Source organism: Microtus oregoni, unplaced genomic scaffold (assembly GCF_018167655.1).
Source record: "Microtus oregoni isolate MIOR12 unplaced genomic scaffold, Mior012 000035F_ref0000213, whole genome shotgun sequence".
In the NCBI taxonomy this organism is placed as follows: Eukaryota; Metazoa; Chordata; class Mammalia; order Rodentia; family Cricetidae; genus Microtus; species Microtus oregoni.
Window position 1 is genome coordinate 26,554,372 of NW_024543094.1, and position 27,967 is coordinate 26,582,338.

At 41.5% G+C, this 27,967-nt stretch overlaps 1 protein-coding gene across 2 annotated transcripts in view; it reads right to left on the reverse strand.

Annotated features, from left to right (window-relative positions):
• Window positions 1-27,967, reverse strand: part of Nebl (nebulette) — a 347,437-nt gene that overhangs the window by 136,366 nt on the left and 183,104 nt on the right. For both annotated transcript variants that reach the window (XM_041630597.1, XM_041630596.1), the window contains exon 4: window positions 16,177-16,284. In XM_041630597.1, coding sequence (XP_041486531.1) covers window positions 16,177-16,284 — 108 coding nt within the window. The remainder of the gene's footprint in view (window positions 1-16,176; window positions 16,285-27,967) is intronic.

Consider the following 27,967-nt stretch of genomic DNA (forward strand, 5'->3'; position numbering starts at 1 on the left):
GCCCTAAAATGAAGTTTTTAAAGGCTTGGAATGTTAGCTAAGTGATAGAGTATTTACCTAAGACATGTGAAGGCCCAGGTCTGATCTCTACCAGAGAGCAAAAATGAAAAACTGAACTCAGGTTTGGTCAGTCTCTAAAAGCCACTTTAATGCCAAGTTGTCTTAGTTGGAAGTGGCAGACAGTGATGATATAGCTGGGATGGGCAGATCCAAAGCTCCAGATGGCTTGCGCTGAGAGCCCACGTCTTCTCCATCCAGAATCACATAGTTACCTATGTCTCTTCCCACTTCATTGTACAGCTGTTTATCTGGTGTCACAGCAGCAATTAAGTGTGAGATGCAATCTGACGGACAGTTTCTTCTCTAGTCTACAAACATTCCAGGAGAAAGCCAGCTGCCTCTCCTTTGGCAAGCTCCCATTCTATTCAGATAAATAATGCAGTGTTTCCTGTTTTAATTCTCTTTTAGGATTACTGCTTATGGTGGCTTCATTTTTGCCTGTTCTAATTATTCCCTAAAAACTTCTTCAAAATCTTCTTGTAATTCAACACTGTCAAATAGACTTAAGCATTCACCCATGTTAGGAATAAGGGGAGGTTGACCTTTTTCAGCATTAGAAGTCATTTTAAATATTCTTTGCAACAACAAAACATTAAGAAGAAAACTAGCTCTTTCACAAAACATCTTTTTTTCTTTCCATGTTATTAAGCCCCCATTTCAAAAATAGCATTTTGGGAGGCCTGGGAATTATTATCACCACTTTGCTCTCCATTTATGAACTGGAAGGATTCAAAGGAACAGCTAAGTGCAGACTGATGACATACGTGCATGCTCCCCTCCCCCACCATGGCACACACATTTCCCTGGTTCTCTTCAACCAGACTAAACTGCTTTTCTCGTGTGTCTCAATTATATTTTAATAAAATTACAAAAGGCCAAAAGGAAAGCCGGTCATCCCTCCTCCATGCTGGTGTCTCCACAGAGTGGGTTCAACTTCATATTTTCAGTGGAGGGCCTTTCTTTGGAATCACACAAAGGGTTTTCCCATCATGCTTTCATTGATCCTCCCAACTTAAAACAAGCATCAGATATCGCATTCCCGTGTGAGATGTGGGAGAAAACAGACATAGGGACTGAGATGCAGTGCCTGGCTGAAGTAGGCACTGTATAGAGTAAGAGTGACTTTGCCAACTTCTCACATAATCCCCACACCGGAAGGAGCCATTTCTTCAGTCTTCCCCACATCTTGCTACAAGGCAGAACTAACTTCCCTTGTTTTTAACTAGGATCAGGTACACAGTTCCCTGCACACGCCAAAAGAAGTTATTTGAAACTATTCAATTACTAGGATTTTATTTATTTACATTCTGACTTTAGGAATCCAAACTAAAATGATCTTAAAGCGGTATCTTTATAAACAGGTCCCCAAAAGACATTCCCATCATCCCAGTAACAACAAGGACCAAGGGGCGTGTCTGCAGCATCTCTGTCCACTATGCTAATCTGTGGTGGACACTGCCTAGCGAGTCTGGTCTGTGTTATAAGCAAGAGATAGCTAATGTCTGTGCAAAGCCAACTGAAGTGCAGTTTGTCATCCAGCATTTGGAAATCGCATTCACAAGAACAGAAGTTTAGCTTAATCTCTATGTTGGCACAATAATAGGTCTACAAGAACAGCCCACATTTCAGACACTTTACTTAACGGAGGCTTCTCTCCACCTTTGGTTGAGAAGGAATACAGCCCTACATGGAATGTCAGATGCATACATATTTGTGTGGGTTTACACTCTCAAACCTGCCAACCTGAGACTGTCTGGGACTCACTTGTATCACAGTCAGAGAGTAAATCCATTGCCCTGATTACATACCGTCCAGACACCTTAGTTCAATGGTTGTTGTTCAATTCTAAATACATGCAATAGAATTGTCCAAGTTGCTTTTCAAATATTTTTATGGTTTAAACATACAGATGTGAATAAAACATACATTTTTCCTTTTAGCTTTCAAAGCATACATTTACAAATACTGAGGCTATAATCACCCCCAAGCTCAATTTTCAGACCTAAGGAATCCCAGAATTCAACAGTGAGAATTACAGCAAAATCCAGTCCAGAAGGGGCCAAGTTACAGCAGTACTAAGTAATGGACTCCCAACATTAAAACACATAGTGATCCTAAAATCGAAATTGTTGCCCCAATAAAACGTTTTTAGTTATCCCTTCAGGATAAAATTAACTTCTGTGGCACATAAACATACCGCACAGTCTCATTCCCGACTCCTGTAGGTGGGCGGTGCTTTGGTGCTCGCCACTCCTCACGGAGGCAGCTTCTGCTCACTCCTTAAGAGTTCATGTCACATCTGTCACTTACCTATGGCCACCACCACACTTCAGGCTGGGGGAGGGCCCTTCTGCACTCTGAATCCCTACAGTCTCGCCTGTCAGCCAATCCCTGCCCCAGGCTGTGTTCTGTGATCCCAGCTGAGGACTGTGTACAGACCTTGCACCCACAGCCCCTCACACGGTGCTAAGCACAGAACAGGAACCTTGCAATAAAATGGGTCAGGAAAGGTAATCATCCTGACGGAGAGGTAGGATTAAACCTTTTCATCATATCACATATAAACCTCACTGGAGATGCCAGGGGCAATGCAAAGCCTCCCTATATCCCAACACACTCAGGAATAGTTCACAGGGAGAGTCTAAGTGAATGACAGAAAAGTCAGTACCTACTGAGAAGAAATCTGAAACTTTGAAATATGGCCCTAAAATCACCACGTGGCCTCCAAAAATGCCATTTAGGAATAACCAAATGAAACTATCTTTGGTATTTGCCCTATGGCACAAGACTTCAGACAAAACACATAACATGGCTGCCAAAATCCTAGAAAAGAAATGCTGCATAGACAATGATGAAAAATGAAATAACAAATATGAAACAATGCTAAAGTCTTACTGTGCAACCCATGTTGGCCCCATTGTGATCCTCCTGCTTCTTCATCCTAAATGCTGGACTTCAGAAGCCCATCATCCTGCCTCCTCTATGCAGACTCTATTAGTAAGGGAAGACCTTAACTGGAATATTAAAAAAAAAAAAAGCTGTCTGCACACAGTGAGTCCTTCAGGAATCTTCCCTCCCATCTATTTCACGCCCACAGAGAGGTACCAAAGGCAGTGTTTGACGAACACAAACCTGAATTCTACACAGCCAAATGAGGAAGAAGAGGGCAATGTTGGGCTTTGGTGTTACAAGAAGTCATCATGTTTTCACCAAAAGTCATATATTATTCCAAACATGGGAACTGGATGTCCATGTGAACATAAGTTTTCACCATCTCACAAGGAAAATTTCTGCTGCTCAGGGACCCAAAGAGTCATAGATGATGGTGAAGGCCTTTAATCCCTGAACTCAGAGGCTAAGGCAAAAAGATCATGAGTTTGAGGCCAGTATATGTTACACAGAAAGACTCTATCTCAAAATGAAGAAAGAAGATAGATAGATAGATAGATAGATAGATAGATAGATGATGGATAGATGATAGAAGGATAGATAGATAGATAGATAGATAGATAGATAGATAGATAGATAGATATAGATAATAGACAGAAGATAGACAGATAGATAGATACATACATAGATACATAGAAGATAGGCAGACAGATTATTTTATATAGCTAGGTAATCTAGTCAATGGGTGGGTGGATGAATGGATGGATGGATGGACGGAAGCGGAAGCTTGTGTGGCTAGTAGCTAGCCAAGTGGTTAGCCTTCATTAAGTGTTCTAGCGCTTGAGCTGGGTGGCATGTATAACATTTATTTTTTTACCACTCTACACTGGATACAAGTCTCTATATACCATTTTGAATGTGCAATACGGTTCATATTTTAGACAGGTATACATTCTTAAAACCAGGAGACTGAAATCAAGTATTATAGATATAGAAATTCCAGTGGCATTTAACTAAGATCAACACATTTATTTTTTTTTCCACAAGAAGGGATGCAGTTTTTGAGTTATTGATGAGAATTTGGAGAACTTTCAGTTTAACACTTTGGGTCCTTTTATGAATGTACTTCAAAGTATATTTCTGAATGACTACAAACCAGTAATATCTACCCATGAGACTCAAAAGTCATGTATCCAAAATAAATGGCAAATTAGATTAAAGGTCAGAACATGTCAGTGCTATTTCCAAGTCTCTGATGGAATCTAGGGGATTCAGGCTAGCTCTCAAAGCATTGAAAAAATACAGACCTCCATTTAGGAGGGACTTTCACATCTTCATCCCCTTGTTTGCTAGGCTGAGAGCAGGCCAGGGGATCTTATGAGGTCATCAGAATGTCCCAAATAAGCACTAGTCCTGTCTGCTTTACTTTTAAGATATTTCTGTAGTGTGGGGAGGGGCGGTGTGTGTGTGTGTGTGTGTGTGTGTGTGTGTGTGTATGCACGTGCACACACATGCACATGCAAGTCTGTAAAGGCCAGATGAGGGCATGGGATCCCTGAAGTTGGAGTGGTGAACTGAAGCCCAGTCCTCTGTAAGAGCACCAATCCTTGTTAATCTGAGTCACTTCTCTAGTCCCTGACTCTGTGCCTCTGAGTCTTCTCCTAGGACATTTTTTCATATACTAGTACCAATAATTATATATATGTATATTATATAAGTAGGTTGTCCTCTGACCTCTACACATGCACACACACACACACGCGCAGAAATGTTAAACTAAAAACATACATTACATCCCCAGTAATAATAACCTGTGGCACCATCTGCAAATGTTTGAAACAGCTCGGATGGATTTAATAGTTGTTTATTATGATGGTGGTGTGCTTAGCCATTCTCAAGGCACAGTCGCAGACAAGTTCCCTAAACTATCCCCCACACAAGACACACACACATATGCACAAACACACATACACAGATGCACAAAACGCACACAAACACACACACAGATGCACACACACACACACACAGATGCACAAGGTGCCGGAGACAAGTGGGAATAATGTGAGGAGCAGATGGGATGAGGGCTCGCTCCATGGGCAGACTGAGGACAATCTCCGTATGTAAGTCAGGAAAGGGAACCCAAAATAGGGCTCACCAGATTCATATAGAAGAACAAAGACAACCTGACATACCTTTATTTTCACATTAGAGTGCAGGGTCCAGACTTTAAGTCTGTCACTGTTCTCCATGACCTTTGAATTTATCCCATTGCTGAAGCACCATCACCTCTGCAGAATTTAGAATTTTTATCAGTTTTAATCTAGCCCTAAAAGCACAAATAGCAATGGAATCAAGTCTGGAAGCCCTGTGAATAATTTCTGCATCAGTCCTGTAGAGGCCAAGTATGCCATATGCTTCTGACCTTTGGCATTAAGCCTGTGATCAGAATGTGCGATGTTAACCCCTCTACTCTAAAGAACCGGGTGACGTGGCCAACTGAGTTCCCTTCGTGACACTACAGACCTCTTATTCTGTAAGCACACAAAATATGGTTCTCCTCCTTCAAGAAAGAGAGTAAATAGGGACTAACCCTTCAGAGTACTTAGTAATTTAATGTCTCGAATGGCTTATCTGGCAGAAAATGAATGTGAAATAAAGTTCTGAACGTGTTTACAATCCATGCACAGGGGTGGACTGGAGCAACTTTGGGAGAAAATGAGGGCAATAAATGGTTAACTGCCAGCAGCACACTCATGCTGCAGGGCACACAAAGGTTCACAGCAGTTGTTAGATTCATTTAGAGAAACTCAGTTTATTTCTCCAGCAGAGCTCTCGCCAGCCAATCTGTATTACAGCCCGCGGGAGCCTTAATATTCTCAGCAGGATCAAGATTCAGGCCACACTGATTCAGCCATTTAATCTTGCACGAGAACAATATTTGGCAGGAAAAGACCCCAAAGCACCGAGGGGATATCCCAGGGGTTCGTTGTCAGCACAGACTGGGCCAAGAACACTGAAGGTGGGAACCAAAAGGCACAAACGAGTGCTGACATCTCCGACACCGGTTCCCCACGCAAATGCGCACGACGCAAATGCACACGTACACCCCCCCCCCCCCCCCCCGCACGCAGGGAAACACTGCATCCACACCTAGAGAGCTAATTCACTTACAAATATGTCTTTAAAGTGCAAAATGTTTTCTTAAAGTCCTCAGATGTTAAAAAACTCAAGATGTAAAAGTACTACTCTACAGACAGGAGGGGGAAATGAGACAAATGAAAAATATTCATAATTTGACTTTTCTAATTTTTTTCTAATTTTTCATAAGCACAAAAGTAAACATAGAGAAAGTATATGCTGAATATTTGTATGTGAAAATACATATCATTATATTCTTTTAGCCATCTTTAAATTAACAAACTGACCAATACTTTTCCATAATTAAACATTTGTGCCATTTTATGAATAATAGTCTGATTTGGTTAAACGCTGTGTTTTGTTCTGTTGAGGAAATTTACATTTCCTGTTTTATACCCCTGCTAAGAAATTTAGGGGCTTTGATTTAGTTTGAAGTAGTTTCAGAAACTAACCCTGACAGGTAAACGGGAAATCGAGAAAATAGATACGGAAAAATAAAAAAACAAAAACAAAACAAACAGGACCTACTACTTTACAAGAGTAAACCACTAGGCAAAAGTTGTGTGTGTGTGTGTGTGTGTGTGTGTGTGTGATGTATATATGTGTTTGTGGGTGTACACGCTGTGTTCAAGCAGAGGGCAGAGGAGGACACTGAGCTCGGGCTCTGTCACTGTCTACCTCATTCCCTGGAGACAGGATTTCTCACTGAACCCGGAACTCCACTGGAGGCCAGCAAAGCCCAGAAGTCTCTTCTCTCTGCTGTCTACAGTACTGGAGTTACAGGCATGCTCAACAGCACCCAGCCATTACAAGGATTCTGAGGATTTGCACAACAAGTACTCTTACCTACTGAGCTATCTCCCCAGTCCCCTGGAAAAATCCTTTTGAAAGAGTTTTTAAATAGTAAGGTCAAAAGTTCCATTTCTTCTTCTCCCAAACACTGCTGGTTTATCTTCTCATATTAACAGTGTGAGCCAGCATTATCCTCTGTTCAGCCTTAATTGCAGCTGCGTAGATACGTTGTCTAACTTAGTGTAAAGTGTTGCTACAACAATTACATTTTAGCCTTCCAGAGACTACAAGCTTCCAGAGGTCAAGGGTCATGCCTATTTTATTTCTCATATTTCCTATCTTCTAACCTCATGTAAGACACTTAACTTGGGAAGGCAATTTCTACTTCTAACTCATTCTTTATAAACAAAGCACTTGTTTTAAAGGTTTCAAACATAAAAGTGAAGTACAATAGGCCATGCCTACAGTCTTGGTTACTCAAGAGGATGAGGCAGGAAGCCCACCTGAACACAGGGATTTGAGGTTAGCCTGAGCAACAAGGAGAGACCCTGATTCTAAATCCAAAACCAAGACAAACTTAACACAAAACCCAAGACAACAAAAACCTTGAACTTCAGCTTGTCCTAAAAAATCTCACTACCATCTGACCACCGGGCAGCAGTGGCACACACCTTTAATCCCAGCACTCGAGAGGCAGAGACAGGCAGATCTCTGTGAGTACAAGGCCAGCCTGGTCTACAGAGAGAGTTCTAGGACTGTTAAACAGAGAAACCCTGTCCAAAATAATAATAAAAATAATAATAATAGATGATAGATAGATAATGAATAGAAGATAGATAGATAGATAGATAGATAGATAGATAGATAGATAGATCTAAACTTAAGTTAAATAGGGTCATAAGGGGAGAGCCTCAACCTCATGGGACCAATGCCCTTTGAGAAGAGGAGATGTCAGAGCTCCGCACACACACCTGCATACAAAGAAAGCTCACATAAAGACACAAGGAGGAGACACTGATAGTTTACAAGCCAGGAAGAAAATCCTCACCAGAGCCCCACCCCACTCAGCCTTGACCGAGCATGCCCAGGCTCTAGACCAGTGAGAAAATAAACTTCTGTTGTATGAAGCACCCAGCCTGTGGAATTTTGTGATATCAACTCGTTATGACCTGAATGTGATATGTTCCTCCTACCTTGAAGCTACTGCATTCAAATACTCGATCCCCAGCTAGTAGGGCTGATTTGGAAGGTTATTGACATCTGGGGACACAGTACCCAGCTGGTATACACACACCAACAAGGGCAGATCTTGAAGGTGATAGATGCTTCTGGTTCTGACTGGAGCTCTCAGCTTCTTGAATTGCCAAGGTCTGAAGAAACCTATACTGTAAGAAGTTCCCACCACCATGGCCTCGGCTGCTCTCCTTGACTTCCCCACAGTGATGGTGTGTAACCTCTGAGCAGAATAAATCTTTTCTCCCTTCCATTGCTTCTATGGAAATTGCCAGGGCAATGAGAAAACTGTATACAAGTGAAGTAAGATCTAATCTGTTGTAGGTTTTGTTGCAGAGTTTTTGTTTGTTTTATTGGTGGTTGTGGTTATGTTTATTTACTTATTTAGTTTGGCACTCTGGCCACAGTGTTCTAGCATTTTCAATATAATTAAATTCTTAGGTGACACAGTAGGAAGGCATTGACCATATTTTACTGAAGAAGTATTGCTATAATCATTCAATAAAACTATAGAAGCTGTCATATATTTAAGTAGCACACACACAGAGACACACAAAATAGGTATTATCAAGTAATATGAACAAGAATGACAAAATTCAAAGTAACTTCTAAAATGAAAGACATTTCTAAATAGGAGTTTTGATAAGAAAGAATGCTCAAAATACATTACTATTTTACAAAGTATTACTTCATTTGGTTATTCAATACACAGTGGGCATGGACTATATACCAGGCACCAGTGTGGCCACTGGATATCTTATACTCTGACTATTTTGTTGGCTTTTGGGACCTACTTCTCAAATGAAGTCAGTCACCTTGCCCAGCCTTAATGCACGGGGAGGTGCTTAGTCTTACTGCAACTTGATATGCCAGGTTTTGTTTGTATCCATGGGATGCCTGCCCTTTCCTAAATAGAAAAGGAGGAGGAGTGAATTGGAGAGTAGGAACAGAGGGGAGGGAGGTGATGACTGGGAGGAGAGGAGGGGGCAAAACAGCAGTCAATGAGCTGATTAAATAGTTTTTTAAGAAAGAAAGAAAGAAGGAAAGAAAGAGAGAGAGAAAGAAAGAAAGAAAGAAAGAAAGAAAGAAAGAAAGAACAGATTAGTCCTCCGTTTACTGTAGCATTTGTCCTAGGAAAGATTTTATGACAAGTATGTAGAAAGCTAGACTGGTCCAAAATGGGGCAGGTTTCAATTCCTTTGTTCTCCAGTTTAGCACGGTGCTACATCACACCTTCTGAAGTCCAACATGGGGCAGAGGAGAAAACGCCAGTGGTCCTGTGGAAGCCAGTGACAAGAACAGCAAGATAGAAAGCAAGGTCAGGAATGAAAAGGGAACCACTGAGCGTGTGCACAGAAGAGGCAAGGAGCCTCTCATCAGAAGCATAAGTCTACGGAGCTCCATAAGACACCACCAAAGCTCCAAGTTTCAGCACTTGCTAAACCTCACTTTCAATGTAAAGTATTTTGCATTTTATCCTGAAGGTGGTAGGGAGTCACAGCCAGATTCTAAGAGAAACCATGACACAAGCAAAAGTTCACTTATTTTAGGGATAATTTGCAAGAAATCACATGGAGAACAACCTGGAATGGAGCAAGAATAATCAAGACTCTACTCCAGAAACCCAACTAAGGGGCAGGGACATGTCCTGAATAAAGAAGACAATGGGCTGTGTTGTGTATTCTTAGAGATTAAAAAATAATAAACAAAAGCGTACATAATCTTCAGTCTCTTGAAGGTAAAGAAGCAAGATGATTAGGCACATAAAATACTAATTAGAACCAACGTGAGAAATACAAGGTGGAAATGACTGCAGAAAGTGGCTAAACTCTCCTCAGAGCACCATAACTATCCCAGAGGTGAGGGAGATCACCACGTGCCTGGTGAGGGCACATGGGGACCCAGGGGCCAGGACTTCATTTCCCAGTGGTGTCAGATTGGACTAAACAAGAGGAATGACTCACAGGAAAGTCCACAACAGATTAGAGTCCAGGCCTAGAAGAAATGGGCAAACAGTGTTGACAAGCTGTGGAAGATAAGGCCGGAAATAGTTCAGGCAATTGTGGAAGGTCATTAGAGTTCGATAAAGGACATAGGAGATTAGACTTCATCCTGCTCAGAGGGGCGTTCCAAGGAGGGTTGTTTAACGGTCACAGCAAGACCTTGACAAAGCAGATACTTTGGAAAGAGTCATCTGACAACAGTGTTTATGATACAATGGAAAGAGCAGGAGGAGCTTGGCAGGAAAAAAAATCAAGTATGGCACTACGGGGCAGAAATGAGTCAGGGAGAGAGACTGGATGTGGAGAGATGGAAGCAAAAGAAACGGGGAGACAGACTTTTGCAAAGGCAGCACCTCAGGACACTCTGGATCCTTCCTCTGTCTTCAGGCAGAAGTCGCAGGTGCTAATTCCCATACTGTGGTGGCTCTTCTCAAACCGCCCCTCAAGACAAGGCTATTTAGCAAGAACCCCTCTTCTGCCCATGCACAAGTCATTACTGGTCTGAGACATATTTGTTTCTTTAAGTGACTGTGGTTAAAAAATTGGGGATAAAAAGCAGAGATCCGCCTTTGAAGTTCTGCCCTACATGAAAAAATAAAGCAAAGCCAGGTGTGAGGGAGGCCATGGGCAGGAAAGGAAAGGCCAAAAGGTAATTTTCCATCTAGTTTTCTCAGGAATGTCTAAGTATTCCTCACAGAGACCCTTCCCCTGAGGAGAGAGGTTGTTCAGAGGGTCTAATTAAACAGTGTGTCAAAGTGTTCCGAGGGCACGAGTTATTCACGAACATGTGTTAGGCATTATAGGAGAAGTATGTGCTATTGTCCCACGGCTTTCTCTGACATGCTTGATCTCTGCCTTCAGAAAGCGCTACTGACCCACGGCTACGTCAGATTATATCAGAGTTACTAGTGCAGATGAGTTGGAGGTAAAATTCAGGCTGTTAAAGTAACACAGAGGCTCACTCTAAACGCTTGCCTTCAAGGGCTTATTTCTTAGCTATCAACTTCATAACTAATTGATTATGTTAATAAAACTGGCAAAGGGTTGGAACAAAATACCACCCCGTTCTTCCTACACACTGGTGCACTGAACGCCTTAAAACCAATAGCCTTCATGTAAATTTTTACTTAATGATGCATGTTCTATTTATTATATAAGGAGGAAAATTGACCAAAAAAAATCCATTTGTACGCTGCATGACTTTCTAATTTTTATCTTTCTCTCCTTTCAAGAACTACTTCCATGTTTGCTGTGTACAGAAAGAAAGCAAGTTACCCTGTGTCCATTGTTTGGATTCATCTAAGACCTAATTGCCTCCTACAGGATAATTTTGCCACGAGTTTACAATTAGCATGCATTTCTCATGCATGAGTTGACCCAATTACATAACAAATTTTACCTTTGGGGATTTCTCTTGACTGCTTGTCTTCTGCCCACCATACAACTCAATTTCACACTCTCAGCAGCTGAACATGGTTACAGTCAGTCTCTGTCAAAATGATTTATTTAAATTACAAACAGAGACCAAATCCCCAGATAATCGTCCCTACCCTCTCACGCGCACCCTCACATTCAGCTTAACTTTGAATCAAATCTTTTAATAGTCCATAGACACTGTATTCAATTATTTAGTTCCAATAATCCAATATTTCTGAAGCTAACTCATAAAGTCTCAGGGAACTAAATCAGCAGTGTCCTTGTGAGTTTATTAATGGGCGTATAATTTATTTTACATTCTACGTCAATGAAAATTTATGTGGCTATATCAAAAGAGTTAGAATTAATTACATTTCAGTATCAAATTACAGACAGCTTTTGAACTTAGCTTTTCTTGCAAAGGAAGCAAGCTTTTCTTATGAATGGGTATGCTGGGTTGCAAGGGTCGGGGAAAAAAAGAGCATAGTTGCAAAACAGGATACATAATCAAAAGTGTAGGCACTCCCAGAGCAGGAGAAATAGTCGGGTAGGCAGTAGTGTAAGGGCACACGTGTAGGCACACAAAACTCTTCCCACTGTGCATCAAGGACTGGCACAAACGCAGGCTGATCTGATCATGGTAAACTTACTGTTTCCATCAGTCTGAGAAAATCTAGGACTCTCTTATTGCTTTCTCTTTCTTTCCTCTTCTTATGATACTTTTCTCCCACCTATGATAAACTAGAAAATAAACACTAGCTTTTATCTACATCATGAAGGCTATCAAAACCTCCTGGGGCTATAGTTTGCCATTTTATTTCCCAATTTATCCCTAGACTGTGTGAGGCGATGGAAAGGGCAGCTTCTATGTGGGCATGAGCAGGTGCAAGGAAATACATCCGTCATCTCTGGCAGGCCACACCGAGTTCCTGCGACGTGTGCTAAACACACTGCCTTGCCACCCTGTTGCGTGTACCCTGAATGGTGGGTGCTAAACACACTGCCTTGCCACCCTGTTGCGTGTCCCCTGAATGATGGATGCTGAACACATTGCTTTGTCACCCTGTTGCACATACCCTGAAGGCTCACTGTATTTAAAGGTTGAAGGGTGGGAACCACCTGAAACTAGAGCTATAACAGCAATCTCTACAAGGATGAGATTACATACGCTTTAATGCTCCCCAAAGGCACAATATTCCTCTATTCACTTCTGTACATGTACCTTCCTAAACTATGGTTAATAAACCTGCAAAGATAGGTATGAACTAGGGACAAAAGGAGCCATATGACAACTGAGTGACTTAATTGTGAACACCCATAGAACCCTGAGATGCTAAGACAGAACTTCCCACAGAGCTCCCCAGCAGCAGGCTGCTGCAAATAGACTTGAAATAAACCTGAACTTGTAAACATCGCCCTCTGTTAAATTTTTCAGCTGAATATCCTGACTTCCCATTTTAAAAAAAAAATCTCTAATCCCATGAAATAAACAAAGTCAGTCAAACTTCCTCTGATATGAACATCTTAAACTAAAATGAAGACATCAACAGAACACCACTGGGAAGGAGAACCCTATTTTAAAAGCCCAGTTCTGCTTCTTTCCTATAGATAAGTAAATTCCAAACTCCACCTCCTTTCTTGTGTTTTCTGCTGTTATCCTGGGTAATGTGGCAGAAGCACTTTAAATGTCAGTACTTAACAAATCCCCCATGTTCGCTATGTTGTCATTATGGATATCAGAACAAAGGAGGCAGGGCTAACCCATCTTTAGTCCTTTTATTACTCAAAATTTGAAATTTAGGGTTCTTTTTTATCCCACACCCCCATAACGTTTGCAGACTGAGCGGGTATTTCCAAATGGCTTCAGTTCCTAGACAAATGAACATGAGAGCGCCTGAAAATTTTTCATAACAGTGACAGACACACACAAGCAATCAAAAATGCCCACTCATCCATAACATATTACCCCAAACACCTCAGAGTTATTAAATTCACAGCTTCATGTCTTTATACTTTCCCCAGTCCAAAGGAGATTAACAGCAGCTTAGAAAGAGCCACTAAATATCCAAAGGTAAAATGAACTGGAAATATATTCTATAAAGCAGATCAAAAAGAAAAATATAGACTATAATGATCACTCAGCTTCCCCCATCACCTGGGGTCTAATGGAAGACTCAACACACAACCCTCATCTCTTCTGGTCACCAGGGTGAGCCCAACCCAACCATCTCTAGCAGGAAGATTCTAGAGTATTCCCAGTTGAGACACTGGCTCACTTATTTCTCTCAAAACGAAAATAATCCAGGTCGCACTCAAAATTCTCTGTGTGGGTTTTGCCTGAATATTGTTCAGTGGGTTTAAATGAAAGTGGTCTGGAAAACGAGAATAACCAACATGGTGGTTTTCAGATCAACCTGGATTTTTACCAGCAGGAGTCTCTGGAATAATGTGGAAAAACCTAGTGCAGAACGGAAGAAACTTAGGAAGTTGTGGTCTGATAAATGAGAAATAAATTCACCAGACCTCAGAATATTCTGCAGTTTCCGTTCTTCAGAAGTAGGAGACCAGGATTTATTTCCAATGCATGAACTGGCTTTTTGGAGCCCTATACCTTGCTCAGCAGTGATGTGGGGGGAGGGGCTTGGTCCTGCCTCAACTTGATATGCCATGGGAGTCCCTACCTTTTCTGGGGAGCGGATGGGGGCTTGGGTGGGGGGAAGTGTAGGAGGCAGAGGGAGGAGGGGAGAGAAGGGAACTGTGTTTGGTATATAAAATGAAAAACAAAACTTTTCAATTAAAAAAATTAAAGTCTTAATAGAAATAGTGTAAAATCTTTCCTTTACTGTAATCCAGTCGCTGATAGACCTCATCATGGTTAAATGAACAACTACTGCAATTACTACAATAGCTAACACCAAGAGCATGCAGAAGGGGAATGGCTTTAAGGTATGGTCTGAATTGGATGCTTTTAAAGCTGACTACTCTCTGCCTCATTGTTGTTTGAACAGACTGCAATGTACATGACAATTATAGATTAATACATACCTGCATCGTATGGGGTTTGGCATGATGAAGAATGGATCTGCAAATGACTTCTGGCATTGAATATAAAGTATATTCCTGCTAATAATAAAGTTTGGCGAAATGATCAGTTATTTTCTAATTACTTATGAACATAGACTTAATTTGAACATACATGAAAAGGCTTACCTTTGAATGAGCCGCAATCCTCATGTTAGCTGTCACGTGGATGTCTTAAGTAGACTTGTTTAGCTCTTTGAAAATTAAGTTTCTATGACAGTTGAACATTTGAGATAGAACTGTAGTGTGTACAACATTTTAAGGCTCTGAGCAGAACTATCCATGAAATACACCCATAGTTTGTGTTTTCAAGCAAGAATAGTGTTTTGATTTGAGAAAAGAATGAATGGGAGAAAAATGACGGTGATTATTTCTATGATTCTTTTTTGGAAGTCCAAAGAGTCATAAGAAAAACCAAACGATGAATATCATCAGATCTTGGAAGTTAACTTCTTCACTCTAAATGAAAAAGTCAATTCTAATATAAAATGTCCACATAAAGACCAAACAGGGTAAACCTTAGGGAATGTGATGAAAAGAAAGGTTTCTTCCCAGCCCTGAAATAACATCTTAATCATCAAATATTCCTGTTCTTGAATTTTTGACAACTAACATTTTCTTAAATTACATGCTAAACTCTAGTTGAACTAGTATGTGAGTGTAAATATACATATATGTGCATGTATCTCATGACCAAGCCCCCAAATCAATAAATTTAAATGCATCTGCTAACTGTAAGCATTTCCTAGAAATTAGGGCTATATTACTTATAACATCTACATACACAAGTACATATATATACGCACTTACAATACCTGTACAAGCGATAGCCACCATATCATGAAATAGTGGTATGAGCTTTGCATGTTTGTTCACAACTATATCATACACGGCTGTCTATTTCCATTCTGGAATTCAACGTTAAACTACTCCTTTACAGAGAAATACATTTTGACACATTTCATAAAATACCTTGGAAGAAATACAATCACAAATATGAACTACAAAAGTTAAGAATGAACCATTTAGCCAGCTTTACTAAGTACTAAGTTCACATTCTAATGTGCCTTGGACTTCTGCCAGTCCCAATTTTTGTTATTTTGGAAAATACATTACTAAAAAGATATGACTTCCAAGTAGAAAGTAACTACATATACAAATGTTTATTTCTAAAATTAGATGTAACATATGATTAACAGATATCTAAAGTAAACACATAATTAGAAAAAAATATTTTTTAAATAGACGCAAACTATGTATTAACTTTATATGGTGATCTATAGGAAAAAAACTGTCAGAATTTTAAATTACAGACATTTACTTTTGACCAAATTCGAAGGCTTGGAGATATTCAAACTATATGAATAAAATACTGAATTATAACTGGTCGGCTGTAGAGAGATAAGTGTGAGGAAATCTGAGGGCAAAGCTTTAATAGGTGAAGTTGGTACATGTTTATGAGTAGACTGAACACCACTCAGCAACAGATACACTTCACACTCACGCTCCATTCCCATCCAGAGACATCCCAGAGGCGTCCGGTATCGAGAAAAGCAGCACCTACGTTACTGATTTGCTCCTGGGTCCTCTTCAGTCTCTGCAACTCAGGAGTATCCGTGACGATGCTGAAGCCCCTCCCTTTGCTTTCTTCAAAATCTCTTTTGTACTTGACCTGAAAAGAAAGAGGAAAATTCATGTGTGTGTACATGTGTGTGCATGTGTGTACGTGTGTGTGCATGTGTTTGTATGTGCATGTACATGTGTGTACGTGTGTGCATGTGTATGTATATGTGTGTGCATGTGTGTATACATGTGTGTGCGTGCGTATGTACATGTGTGTACGTGTATGCACGTGTGTGTGCGTGTGCATGTGTGTGCGTGTGTGTACATGTGTGTGCGTGTGTGTGCATGTGTATGTACATGTGTGTACATGTGTACATGTACACACTTTCACACGAACAGAAAAAGTAAATAGGAATCACCGATCCCACGCAGGATAGACAAGGGCCCCAGAAGCTGCTGGAATTGGAGACCATGCTACATGCCAACATGCCTACATGCACAGCCCAGCTCTCGGAAAGAATTATCCTGAGAGGCATGGGGGCGGGGAGAGAACTAAGCAGACAAGGAAGTTTGTGTTCCAGAAGTTTTCCCTATGGCCTGTCTGGTTTTCAGGAGGCTACCTATTCTGTGCATTCTGGTTCCATCTGTTCAACAATGATAACCATAGACGCTATTTAACTGAATACAGGCAAAAGATCAAATGGCCTAGTAAATGTGTGTGGCTAATTGGTACATGTATTTCACAAAAAGTACTAGTACCACCGTTGATGCTGCTATTTAAACTGACACTAGTGAAGAAGAAAGTAGCAAGGGGAATTAAATATTATAGTTAATATTATAAATATAGAACAAAGCCCATCTTGTCAGTGAAAAGAAAAACAACACTTGGAGCCTGGGCTGCCCCAAGTAGGAGAGACACGAATCAGCAGTCAGCCCTGCCTGCATGAAGTCCCCTCCTATGTCATACAGCGGAGCATATGGGTACGATTACACTGTGCCGCACTGACAGATGTCGAGTAGATAAATACTTATGAAAATATTTATATAGAAGGCCACACCTCAGGATTAGAAGGTGTCTCACATTGACCCTCGGTACTCTATGTGTAGAGCTATTATAGATGCTTTCGGGGGGTCGCACAATTCTATAATCCTAGCATTAAGAAGGTAAAGCAGGAAGACCAAGTGTTCCAGATCAGCCCCAATTACACAGTGAGGTTCTGTCTTATTTTAAAAGGGACGGGGATGTAGCCTAGCAAGGTCAAACCCTGGGTTCAATCCCAGCCCCACAAGTAAATTAAGAGAAATAAACTCTTTTGTATCAAGACTAACAGGGGACTGGGGGCTGGAACAACCTTGGATAAATCCTGCAAAGTCTCTCTCCTGTTGATTGTGCAGTGACAGTTCCTAACCCAGAGAAACACTTGTTTTGTTCATAACAACATACTCACACTATTATCTTCTTGGTTTTTTTTTTAATCTCAAATCAAGAACAAGGGAAACACATGTCCATAGCATATAATTTCCATTTTGCATTCAGAACTAAAAGCCACAATTAACAGCTAAATTATTACGTGTTTGTTGCAAATGTGGATCCTACATAGGTTTGAAAGTTTTCTTAGTGGGACCATCTCACTGAATCACACTCAGGTTTATAAACTCAATCCTGTCAAGAATCGTTACCCTTGAGGCTACTGAAAGATTTTCTTTGGCCAGCTGAGCTCCAAAGGGAAAAAAAAATTAAAAAACAAATGGAAAATTTTAGGAAATTCATCAGTTTTAACTTAGCAATATCTAATTTTCTCTCCATACTTTCCTTAATATTCTCCATAAATTCCTAAAAGTCCTAAGACCTTTACTTTAGCTCTTGCCATAAATAAATGATCCAATAAGCGGTTATATTGTTATTGCAGAGAAAATGCTGAGTGAGCTTGGCTTTCCACCTCACTCTCCCAGCATTCGTGACGATCCGGCACAGGTCTGAAGACACACAGGCCCAAGGCACAGTCTCAGTGTATCAGTCTCCTAAGGGCAGCTGGATGGCTTTGCTAGCAGTGATAGACAGGCTAGCAAATACTGGAGATATGAGAAGATCACACCGCAATGACCACACTAAGCACGGAGCCCTTCCAGGGAAGCCAGTCTACCAGTCACACCCCTCTGTCCCACGGCAGTTCCAGAGAAAGCACCGTATTTCATTCTTCCTGATGTTTGCCTTGAGTATGAATTTCCAGAGAAGGAAATAAACGAGAAAATATACTGGATACTGAAATGGTATGTTTGGAACTGATTAGCATCCGGCTGCCCTCGCCACAGTCACAGGACTCCTACGAACAGTTTGGTTGGGGCCTGCCTACTCAAGTGACTTGTTTGGAAAGTGTGCAATCTTCGCTGCAAATGGTTCTCAGTGTTTTAGATGCCGTCTCTTCCTTTGTAATGATGTGGTACACTATCAACGCCCACTCAAGCGCCGACCACCCGGCATCTCATTACTAGATCCAGGGAGCCAGGGAGCCATTAGTCAGCTCTGTCTTCTGCACGCTCCCGCTGGCTTGCATCCTCCCCAGCCACAGAGCACCTGCAGAGGCTCATGGGAGTGGTTCAAGAAATGTTTCAGAGAAGGAAAGCCAAGGAGAAAAAGAAGAGAAACTGAGAAGAGAGTGGGGACTGCTAATCAGACCTAGAGATCAGAGAGCCAGAGCCATCTCAGAAAAGAAAATAAAAGTGGCTCTCCATGGACCAGCATCTGCCAGAGGCCCGTGAGGAGGGATGAGAGCCAGGGCACTCAACTGAACACCCAGATCGCATTTGGGAAATACCCACTACCACTGTGTGCTTATGAATTAACTTACCTGACACAATGATAAGAGTGCTTATTGGCCTCATATCAGCAGCTCTTTCCCAGCCTCTCCCAGGTAAAATAAAAAAGAAGAAGAAGAAGAGGAAGAGGAAGAGGAAGAAGAAGAAGAAGAAGAAGAAGAAGAAGAAGAAGAAATGCTTTTTCTTCCCTTGTGCTCAGCATTGGATATAAAACTTTTACGTCAGGTCTTTTGTCTATCAACTGTTTTTTAAAAATAGTGTATCATGATGACTGCTCACATAACAGCGGCCTCTAAGGAATGTCCTCTCTGGACTTCCCCCCTTGAGACTTTACTTCTTCGGTCACTTGTTCATTCAAGTGTTGTTCCTGGGGTGGAATTTACAATGCACAGGTACATGAAATAAAAATCAGGTGTAAAGCCTAAAGATTGATTCATGCGGTTTCACTCATGAACCAAGACATGTGATCTAGCCAGCAAACCTCTGCTTACAGAAAGCTAAGTTACCCATTCTAAGTCCCTTCATCTTATTGGGATGTTTCACTAACAGCAGAAAGTTGAGGCATCAGAGCAGAGGTAAATCCAGAGCACGAAAGGGTGTCATAGAAAGGGTATTCCAAACATGAGCTACCGAGACGTGCCAGACATTCAAGGGGCCCCATGGGTCATACCACATGGGCCAGGGCAGAAAGGCAAGCAGAAGGAGAGGGGAATTTAGCCTTAAAGCAGCTTAAGAGAAGCCTAAAGCCTATGGGCATATTTATTACTGATTGGTGTTCCTGTATTTGTGACTTCATTTTTTTAATTTTTTTATTATGTATACAATATTCTGTCTGTGTCTATGCCTGCAGGCCAGAAGAGGGCACCAGACCTCATTACAGATGGTTGTGAGCTCTGGGAATTGAACTCAGGACCTTTGGAAGAGCAGGCAATGTTCTTAACCTCTGAGCCATCTTTCCAGCCCCGTGACTTCATTTTTGATACAGTGAGATCAACGACCAATTCCACCAGCTTGAAGGACACCACAGAAGCATCACATTCTGCTCACTGGAAGGGTATGAGGGATGTAACATCATAAGACTACATGCAAAAGTCTTAGATTGACCTGCAAAAGATCCTCAGCAAGGCCAAGACTTGTGCGGCTCACTAGAATCCGAGACACTCAAGAATGTGGGCCATCTGCTTTGTTGGCGTGGTGGTGTGCACACATTCGAGGTTTAATAACTTCTTCAAGATTGGTTACTGTTCGGTCTTGGTCTTGCGTTTTTAAAGCCTAAAATGCAAAATATTGGTTCTCCTACAACACCCTGTGGGAATTAAACACTGCACAGGAAAATCTGATTGAAGGTGAAGTTAATTTTAACAAATACTAAGTCAAAGAATTGAGTTCAAAGGTAAATTTGCTTTTTAAAAATTAATACCATAATTTGTAAATGCATGGCTAATTAAATGAAATTAAAGATATAATTAACTTTTCAAAACATAATCAAAATTCATTAAAAGTAATTTCCATGAATTCTCATCTTCAAATTAGCCTTCCGTAGCATCACAGAGACACTTGGAGAGGTTTACAAATGTTTCGGGTTTCCATGTAATAACATCCAACTCTATCAGATTCGGGGATTCCTTTTTCAAAAATGAAGCCTGTATTACAAAACAAGCAATCTAAATATAAAACAACCTAAAAATATGTAATGTTTTCAGTAATTTTTTGTCTCAGCTCCATAATGATCATACACAAGACTCTTGACTGTATCTGAGTAGTTCTGAGCAGAGACTCACTCAGCTAAGGACAAATTAGTCTTGTGGTCCAGCTGCACCCCTTACTAGCTATGGGACCTCGCTGAGACTCTGCTTCCTCGAGCACAGAACAAGTATAATTGCAATAAAATACTGACAGCTCCTTGGTGTGTAAGTTAAATGAGATGGTGGTAATGCCGGGCATCCAGGAATGGCTGCTATGTGCCAAGCTCTGTAGTGGTCACTTTACATATAGTGGGAATGCAGACTAGATAGGTACTGCATACCGCAGGTGATGTGTAAGAAGCCCAGAGCATCCCATCCCCATAGGCAAGTATCTACTCCACCCGGCCATTAAACATCCAGGTGAAGTATGCAGCCATTTGGTGGGCACTGTGCCATCGGCAGCTGAGACCTCCTTCCATCCTCCTTTCTTCAAAAATAGAAATAAGTAAATTCAGGAAACACAAATTCAAATGTTCTTTACATAGAGTCTCAGGCAAACACTGTTAAGTCAGGTCGGTACTTTGGCCCATTGCATAGGAAAGGGAAGCCACCATCCTGGCAACTTCACTGCCATTACTTTCCCACTGTATCTGAGAACTTTAAAAATGCTGAAGTGAAAAATGTTAAACTGAATACAAATGAGATCTAACAACGTGCTGCACACGGGCAGAGACGGGTGTGCAAACTGCTGAGCGATTGTTTGAGGAGGGTGTCAGACAAGCTGCGTAGCTTAAAAGTTAGCCCCTTCATTACCTGGGATAGATCCAGTGGGGTCACAAAATGACAGGGAGAATCACTCAGAGTTGAGTGAGCCCAGCCTACATGTCAGCACAAAAGTCGTTCTGCTGTAACATGGTTGATGGTGACAATCATCCGCGTGTCCAATGAATGGTGACCACGTGTGTGCTATCAATGCCCAACATGTAGTACCAGTGAAAATGTTGATTCAAAGCAAATAAATAAATAAATAAACAAACAAGCCCATGCTGACAAAGAAAACTGGTGCTAGAGTACACAAATCTTTTTAACTGTTTATCCTGTAGATAGCCACTCTCATATTAAAGATCTACATGGGCTTTGGGGGGGGGGGGGGGGGAGGTTGTTGTTGTTTGGTTTGGTTTGCTTTGCTTTGGTTTGGTTTTTTTAGACAGTTTCTCTGTAGCTTTGGAGCCTGTCCCGGAACTAGCTCTTCTAAACCAAGCTGGTCTCAAACTCACAGAGATTCGCCTGCCTCCACCTCCCGAGTGCTAGGATTAAAGGTGCGTGCCACCACCACACGGCTGATTATGATTTCTGAATGCCAACAGCTTAACTCACAACACAGACTATTACCAAAATCAACTGAGCTGAGGCACTGTATATAGTTAAACGACTCACAGCACAGACAATTACAAAATCAATTGAACTGAGGTACCGTGTTTAATTAAATGAAGGGCAAAAAAAATTGCAACGAGAAACATTCTTAAGTGCCTATTTTGACGTATCAAGGCCTGGGATATAAGCAGTTTCCAGTTAGGAAATAGTTCATCCGGAAGTTAGGAACTTAGAACACAAGTAACATTCCAACTGTGATGAAGAAAGAAACCAGAGTAAACTGGGAACCAAGCAAATGCACACAAACCGTCAAATTAACACAAAATATCATAAGGAAAGTAACCTATCCTTAGTCTCCAAGGGCCACCACTGATGAAAGAGACAGATGAGTCTACCCTCTTACCTACGCTTGCTCCTAACAGACCGATAATAGCATTAACATGACTCCTGACAGTCCTTCTGCACCTGCCGTGCTATGCTCCACCAGGCAAACACAAACTGCTCATCTGGAGGAAAACACGCTTCCTCCATGTTTTCAAATATGGGGTGGGGGGAGTCCCTAGAGTGAAAATGAAAACCAATAATAAGCAAACCTATTCTAAAATAATTATTCTTCCCATGTACACTCTACGTTAATGGTACTAGAAATGCTTCCACGTTGACAGTTTTAACCTCACTGATTGAGCTCAGCCGCCATTTTTAATCAAAAAAAAATTTAAGACTATTCTCATTAAGTTGAAATTTGTTTACAATATACAAGAAGGAAATCTGACAGATGATTTGAAAGATGTCCTTTTTCTGTTCTTCCATGGAAAGGAAACTATTAAACATACTAGGAATTGTGGCCTCTCCATTTGTTGGATAACAGTGAAGGCTTCAGGCTGAAGACAGTGTCATTGTTAAGAAGCGTTAGCATGAGGTCTCCCTGCTATGTGATAGTCACTACCATTTATTAAGGGCTTGAAGGTGGTAGACATTGTACCAGGTGCTTCACAAACCATTTTGTTTAATCTTCAAAAAAAAATCACTCTGCAAAAGACCTATTTTGACATTTTTTTTTTGTACATGAAATATATGGAAACCTATATGGGGCCCACCTAAAACCTATTCCCACATACTCCCTACTTTATCCACCCAGGGATTCTTAGGAATCAGCACTTTCTTCATGGCCTATGTCCTTAACCATGGGCTGACCCAGAGAACATCAAACTCAGCTAGTTTGAGTCTCCAAGACTGAGAGACCTAAAGATTGGGGTACAGAGGGAGACTCCCACTCTGGCAACTGAAACTCTAAGATATAAATCTCTGGAACTCTCTATAGCCATGCTTGTCCCTGACAGAACCCACAGGGCTGGCTTTAGTTCTACATCCTGTCTTGATGGCCTCTGACTCCTGGTATGCAGAAGTCCTGGAAGGCACATCACTTCTCTAGTGTTTGGGACTCGTTACCTCTAAGCTATCATTTTGTTTTCTTTCGTTATGAGACAATAAAGACTGAATTTTGTATCACATGCAACCAAAACTCCTAATAAGGAAAGCAAGCCTACTGGCTACCATCCAAGGCCAGCACTGCCACCAAAGAAGTAGTAGAACCACAGATTGCAACTGAGACCTGCTGTCGTCCCCAAAGTCTTTGCTCTCCCACCCCATCTTTGCCAATTTGAAGACTTTGTAGGAGTCAGTGTGTCCTTTAAAGGAAAATGAAGTTTTAACGAAAACAGACCAATATTTCTTTCAAAAGCCTTTCAACAAAATAACGTTAAATGTTAGTTCTTTTAGAAGACTTTAAAATATTCTTAAATAGTATGAGCAAGATCAAGATCATAAGTAATTTTCCTATGAATTGTAGTCACTGGTCAATGTTGATGATTCTTTAATGGCTACAGATGCTACTAGTTAGATGCCCAATAGGTGTGTATCAAATGAGTATCTAAGATCCCAGCCTCAAAATGAAACTCTGAAATGATTGCAGTCCTGGAAGTCTCTAAGTTAATTCAGCATTTCAACAGGGAAAAATTAGATACCAAATATAACTCGAGCAAATTCCAAGGCTTGAGAGTTAATCTTGTGCGACGAGCTACTAAACCAGTCTGTAGACTGATTACTAACTTCTCTCACCTGCCTGCCTGTTAATGTTCACATTTCATGACTCAGTAAGTACAGGGGATTCTAGGGGCGCTTGCAGTCTTCTTGTCTGCTTCAGAGAGGCCCCATCTAGGCGGGTCCATGGCGAGGACCTCGGTGAGTACATATCTATGTAAATCTTCCAGAAGGACTTAGAGGCTTTCATTTCCCTCTAGAATAAACATTGCAAGAAGCAATGGTTTGGGTTCATTTTATTTGTTTTTGTTTGTTTTGCCTTATATTGTGGGAATACAGGAGAACTGGATTATATAGTTATAAAAAGAATATAAAAGGTGACCCTTAAGAGTATCCTAAGTGGCCGGGCGGTGGTGGTGCACGCCTTTAATCCCAGCACTCGGGAGGCAGAGGCAGGCGGATCTCTGTGAGTTTGAGACCAGCCTGGTCTACAAGAGCTAGTTCCAGGACAGGCTCCAAAACCACAGAGAAACCCTGTCTCGAAAAACAAAAAAAAAAGAGTATCCTAAGTGGAAAAGAGGGTTCAGGTAGAGAGTGTCTGAGAGCTTTCACTTCACTGAATAATCCTGATTTTGGAATGCCACTCTGCCCAGGCCCATGCACATCACACTCAGACATTTCCACGTAAGTGAGAATACAGCTATTTGAGAAAGAAGAATACGTTGGCGTTGCCAACAAGCCAGGTGGTCCCACTGTTTGGAAACCATCTGGTCTGAGTTTTCTCTTTGTCAGCACCATCAGTACATCAGTAGCAAGAGCTATTATGAGAATTGTGTGTATTCAGTCCTTTAAATAAACTCAAACAAAACTACCGTGAATGTAAATTTGTTATTTCTTTGAATTATGCTTTCAGGCTAGAGTGGAAATCGTATCAAGACAGATGAGTTATACTCTAAAACCCACCTTCACCACGTAGCATCACCAAACTGTATTGCATAAAGCTAGCAATGCCTTCAACCTAACTCCAGCAGTGCCTGGAGGCTGTGTCAGCCTCTAGTGGGGTCACATCCGTCTCACCCACCACATGCAAAATGGAGAATTTTCTCCTGAGGTAGCTGCCAAAACAAATCAATATATTCAGTGTGCTCTGTCTAGGGTTTAGATATTGAGAGTGCTCGGATTTGGTACTTAATCAATTAAAGGCAAAGGGGCTCTAGGAAAGTTAGATCTAATTAATCAATGATTCCTTGGCTCCTTGTCCCATGGACATGACAAACTAATAATAGGAACTCACGAAGTCACCACCTGCAAGTTCCTGCCCTGACTACAAAGCAGGAAGCAAGGGTGCGCTACAGAACGTCTGGCTTTTTCCTGTCCCTAAAATAAGGGAAGCTGGCTTACTAAAAATGCAGGCTCTCCAAGGCACACACGTGTGAACAGACACTGGCATTAATAAACTCTGTATCCTAAGACCTTAATCTTAGCTTCAGCCCAAGATAAAGTTCCCAGGCCCAGATGTTTTTATCAGAATACTCAAAAGTCAGATCTCCCTAAATGCCAGCATCTCCCCTCCAAGGCAGGCCTTCATTTCAGTGCCCTTTAGATAGAAGCCAGAAGTCACCATGTCACATCCACTTAAGAAGGGACAAATTAAAGAGGTTAAAGTAGTGACCTCAAGTTAAAAGAGAAAGAGAGTGAGGCCGTGGAGATGGAGCTCCTCCTCCCAGCAGGTCATCCTCGTCCCCTTTCTCAGCACCACGGTTTGACTTGTCGGAACCGCTTTTCTTCATCCGCACCTGACATCTAAATCATCTGACAGGCACGTAACCTTATCAAATTTCTAGTTACAGTGCAAATAGAGGTAACAAACCATATCGACGGAAATGGGTAGCAGCCACACAAAGAGCTGGGGCTGCAGCCAAGAAGATGGCCACTCCAGGCCTGCTGGCCTGAAAGGCCCCAGCAAAGGGAGGAGGTCTGGGCAAGATAAAAGTTTCATTCCACAGAATCCAATCACTGCCCCGATTCTCCTACCCGAGATCAAATCAACCAAAAGGCTCCACATCAGGGTTGAAAAGCATCGTGAAATCAATGGTGTTTATCCGCTCCAACTAGCACTTAAAAGGTGCTTAAAGGTAGCTTAAAAGGTAAATGTGACTAAGGAAGGCATCCGAGTGATTCCTTTGAAAACCCTGGGCCCACTACAGAACACAGTAACACAAAGAGCCGTGTTACAAAATACCATTTTCCAGTATGGTATTGGTATGCAAAGACCAGCACAGCCTCAATCAGCTTCCTGCTAGTATCTGCACAGGACAAATGGGGAAAATAGCAGGTAATGGGTCACATAAAAACATTATCATTTGGCCAAAATTCATTATGGACACTAAAGAAACTGTCACAATAGTAATCACTACAATGTATAATTAATATATGCTAACAAATGCATTTCTCAAAAATTACCTGATTTAAAAACATGGGATGGAACATAAGCAATCTTGTGTGTGGTTATATGGACAGGTGGAGGTCAGAAGTCAATCATCATTGTTGGTCCTCAGGAGCTATCCATGTTGGTTTTCTAAGCAGGGTCTCTCACATATTGAGTTAGGCTGTCTGTCTAGCAAGCCAGGGGGATCCACCTGTATCTCCTGAGCACTGGGATTGCAAGCATGTGTCGCCATGTCCACCTAGGTTTCAGGTGGGTCCTCACACTTGCACAGCAAGCACTTCCCCAGCTGACCTTTCTCCCCCACCCAATAAACCCTTTTTCAAAATTTACTGTTTGTTTTCTCATGTAAATGTTCTGGCTCGCGAAATTTATGGAAACACTACCAAAAAATACGGAATTAAATATTTTTCTTAAAAAAGGTAATGAGCTAGGCAATCATCTAATTAAAGGGCAAACTCAAAATTAGATTTAACTTCATCCGACCATAAACATCTTACTCTCCTAGTTGAAGCCTTTCAATTCCAGTCCCAGAAAAGGCTCAGACGGGCGGAGATACTCACATCAGGACACCAAATCCTTTTAATTTTCTTAATGAAGATAGATCAGTAACAGCCGAAAGTGCGCCGCTTATTAGGATGAGAGTGTCACATCTTGGCTACCCTGCTTGTCAGGTCTCTTGGTACAAGTGACAAGGAGAGGTAATGAGACACTTAACAATCTCACGAGTTTGGAAAGTCTGGGTGTTACGATTGGGCTATACAATGCCCCCAGAGACTCCTGTGTCTACAAGCTTGGTGATCAGCTAGTAGCTTTATTTTGGGAAGTCATGGACCCTTCGGGACATGGCGACACAGTTCATTGGGGGCCTCTTCCTGTGATGCTGCCTGTCTCCTGGTTCAAACATATGCAGGCCCATCACCATGTGGTCCTACAGCCATGGACGTGGCCACTTTGCCACCATGCCCTTCCCACCACAGATAGCTGAAATAATCTCTGGGCCTGGAAGCCCCAATAAACCTTTGCTTCTTGAAATTGCTTCTGCCATGTATTTGTCACAGTGAGCCATTAATACAACGGGGACTTCTGAGCTCTAAGGAAGTACTTGTGGGAGTGGAGACAGAGCAGTTCCCATGGGCCATATGGGAGCTACAGGAAATTCAGCCACCTGTGTTAAAACTGGACTCTAGCAAGGGTGCTCTGAATACAGGTTTTTTTTTTGGGGGGGGGGGTTGTTGTTGTTGTTGTTGTTCTGTTTTGGCTTTTTTTTTTTTTTTTTTGGCTAAGACTCTGAGACCTCCATGGACTGGTTGGAGCTTAATTCTGATCTTAGACAAATATCAAGGTGTTGACTGTTGGAAGAACTCAGATAAGCTTAGTTTGTAAGTCAAAGAGTCTTAATGCCCATGCAGTACCTATCAAAACCCACC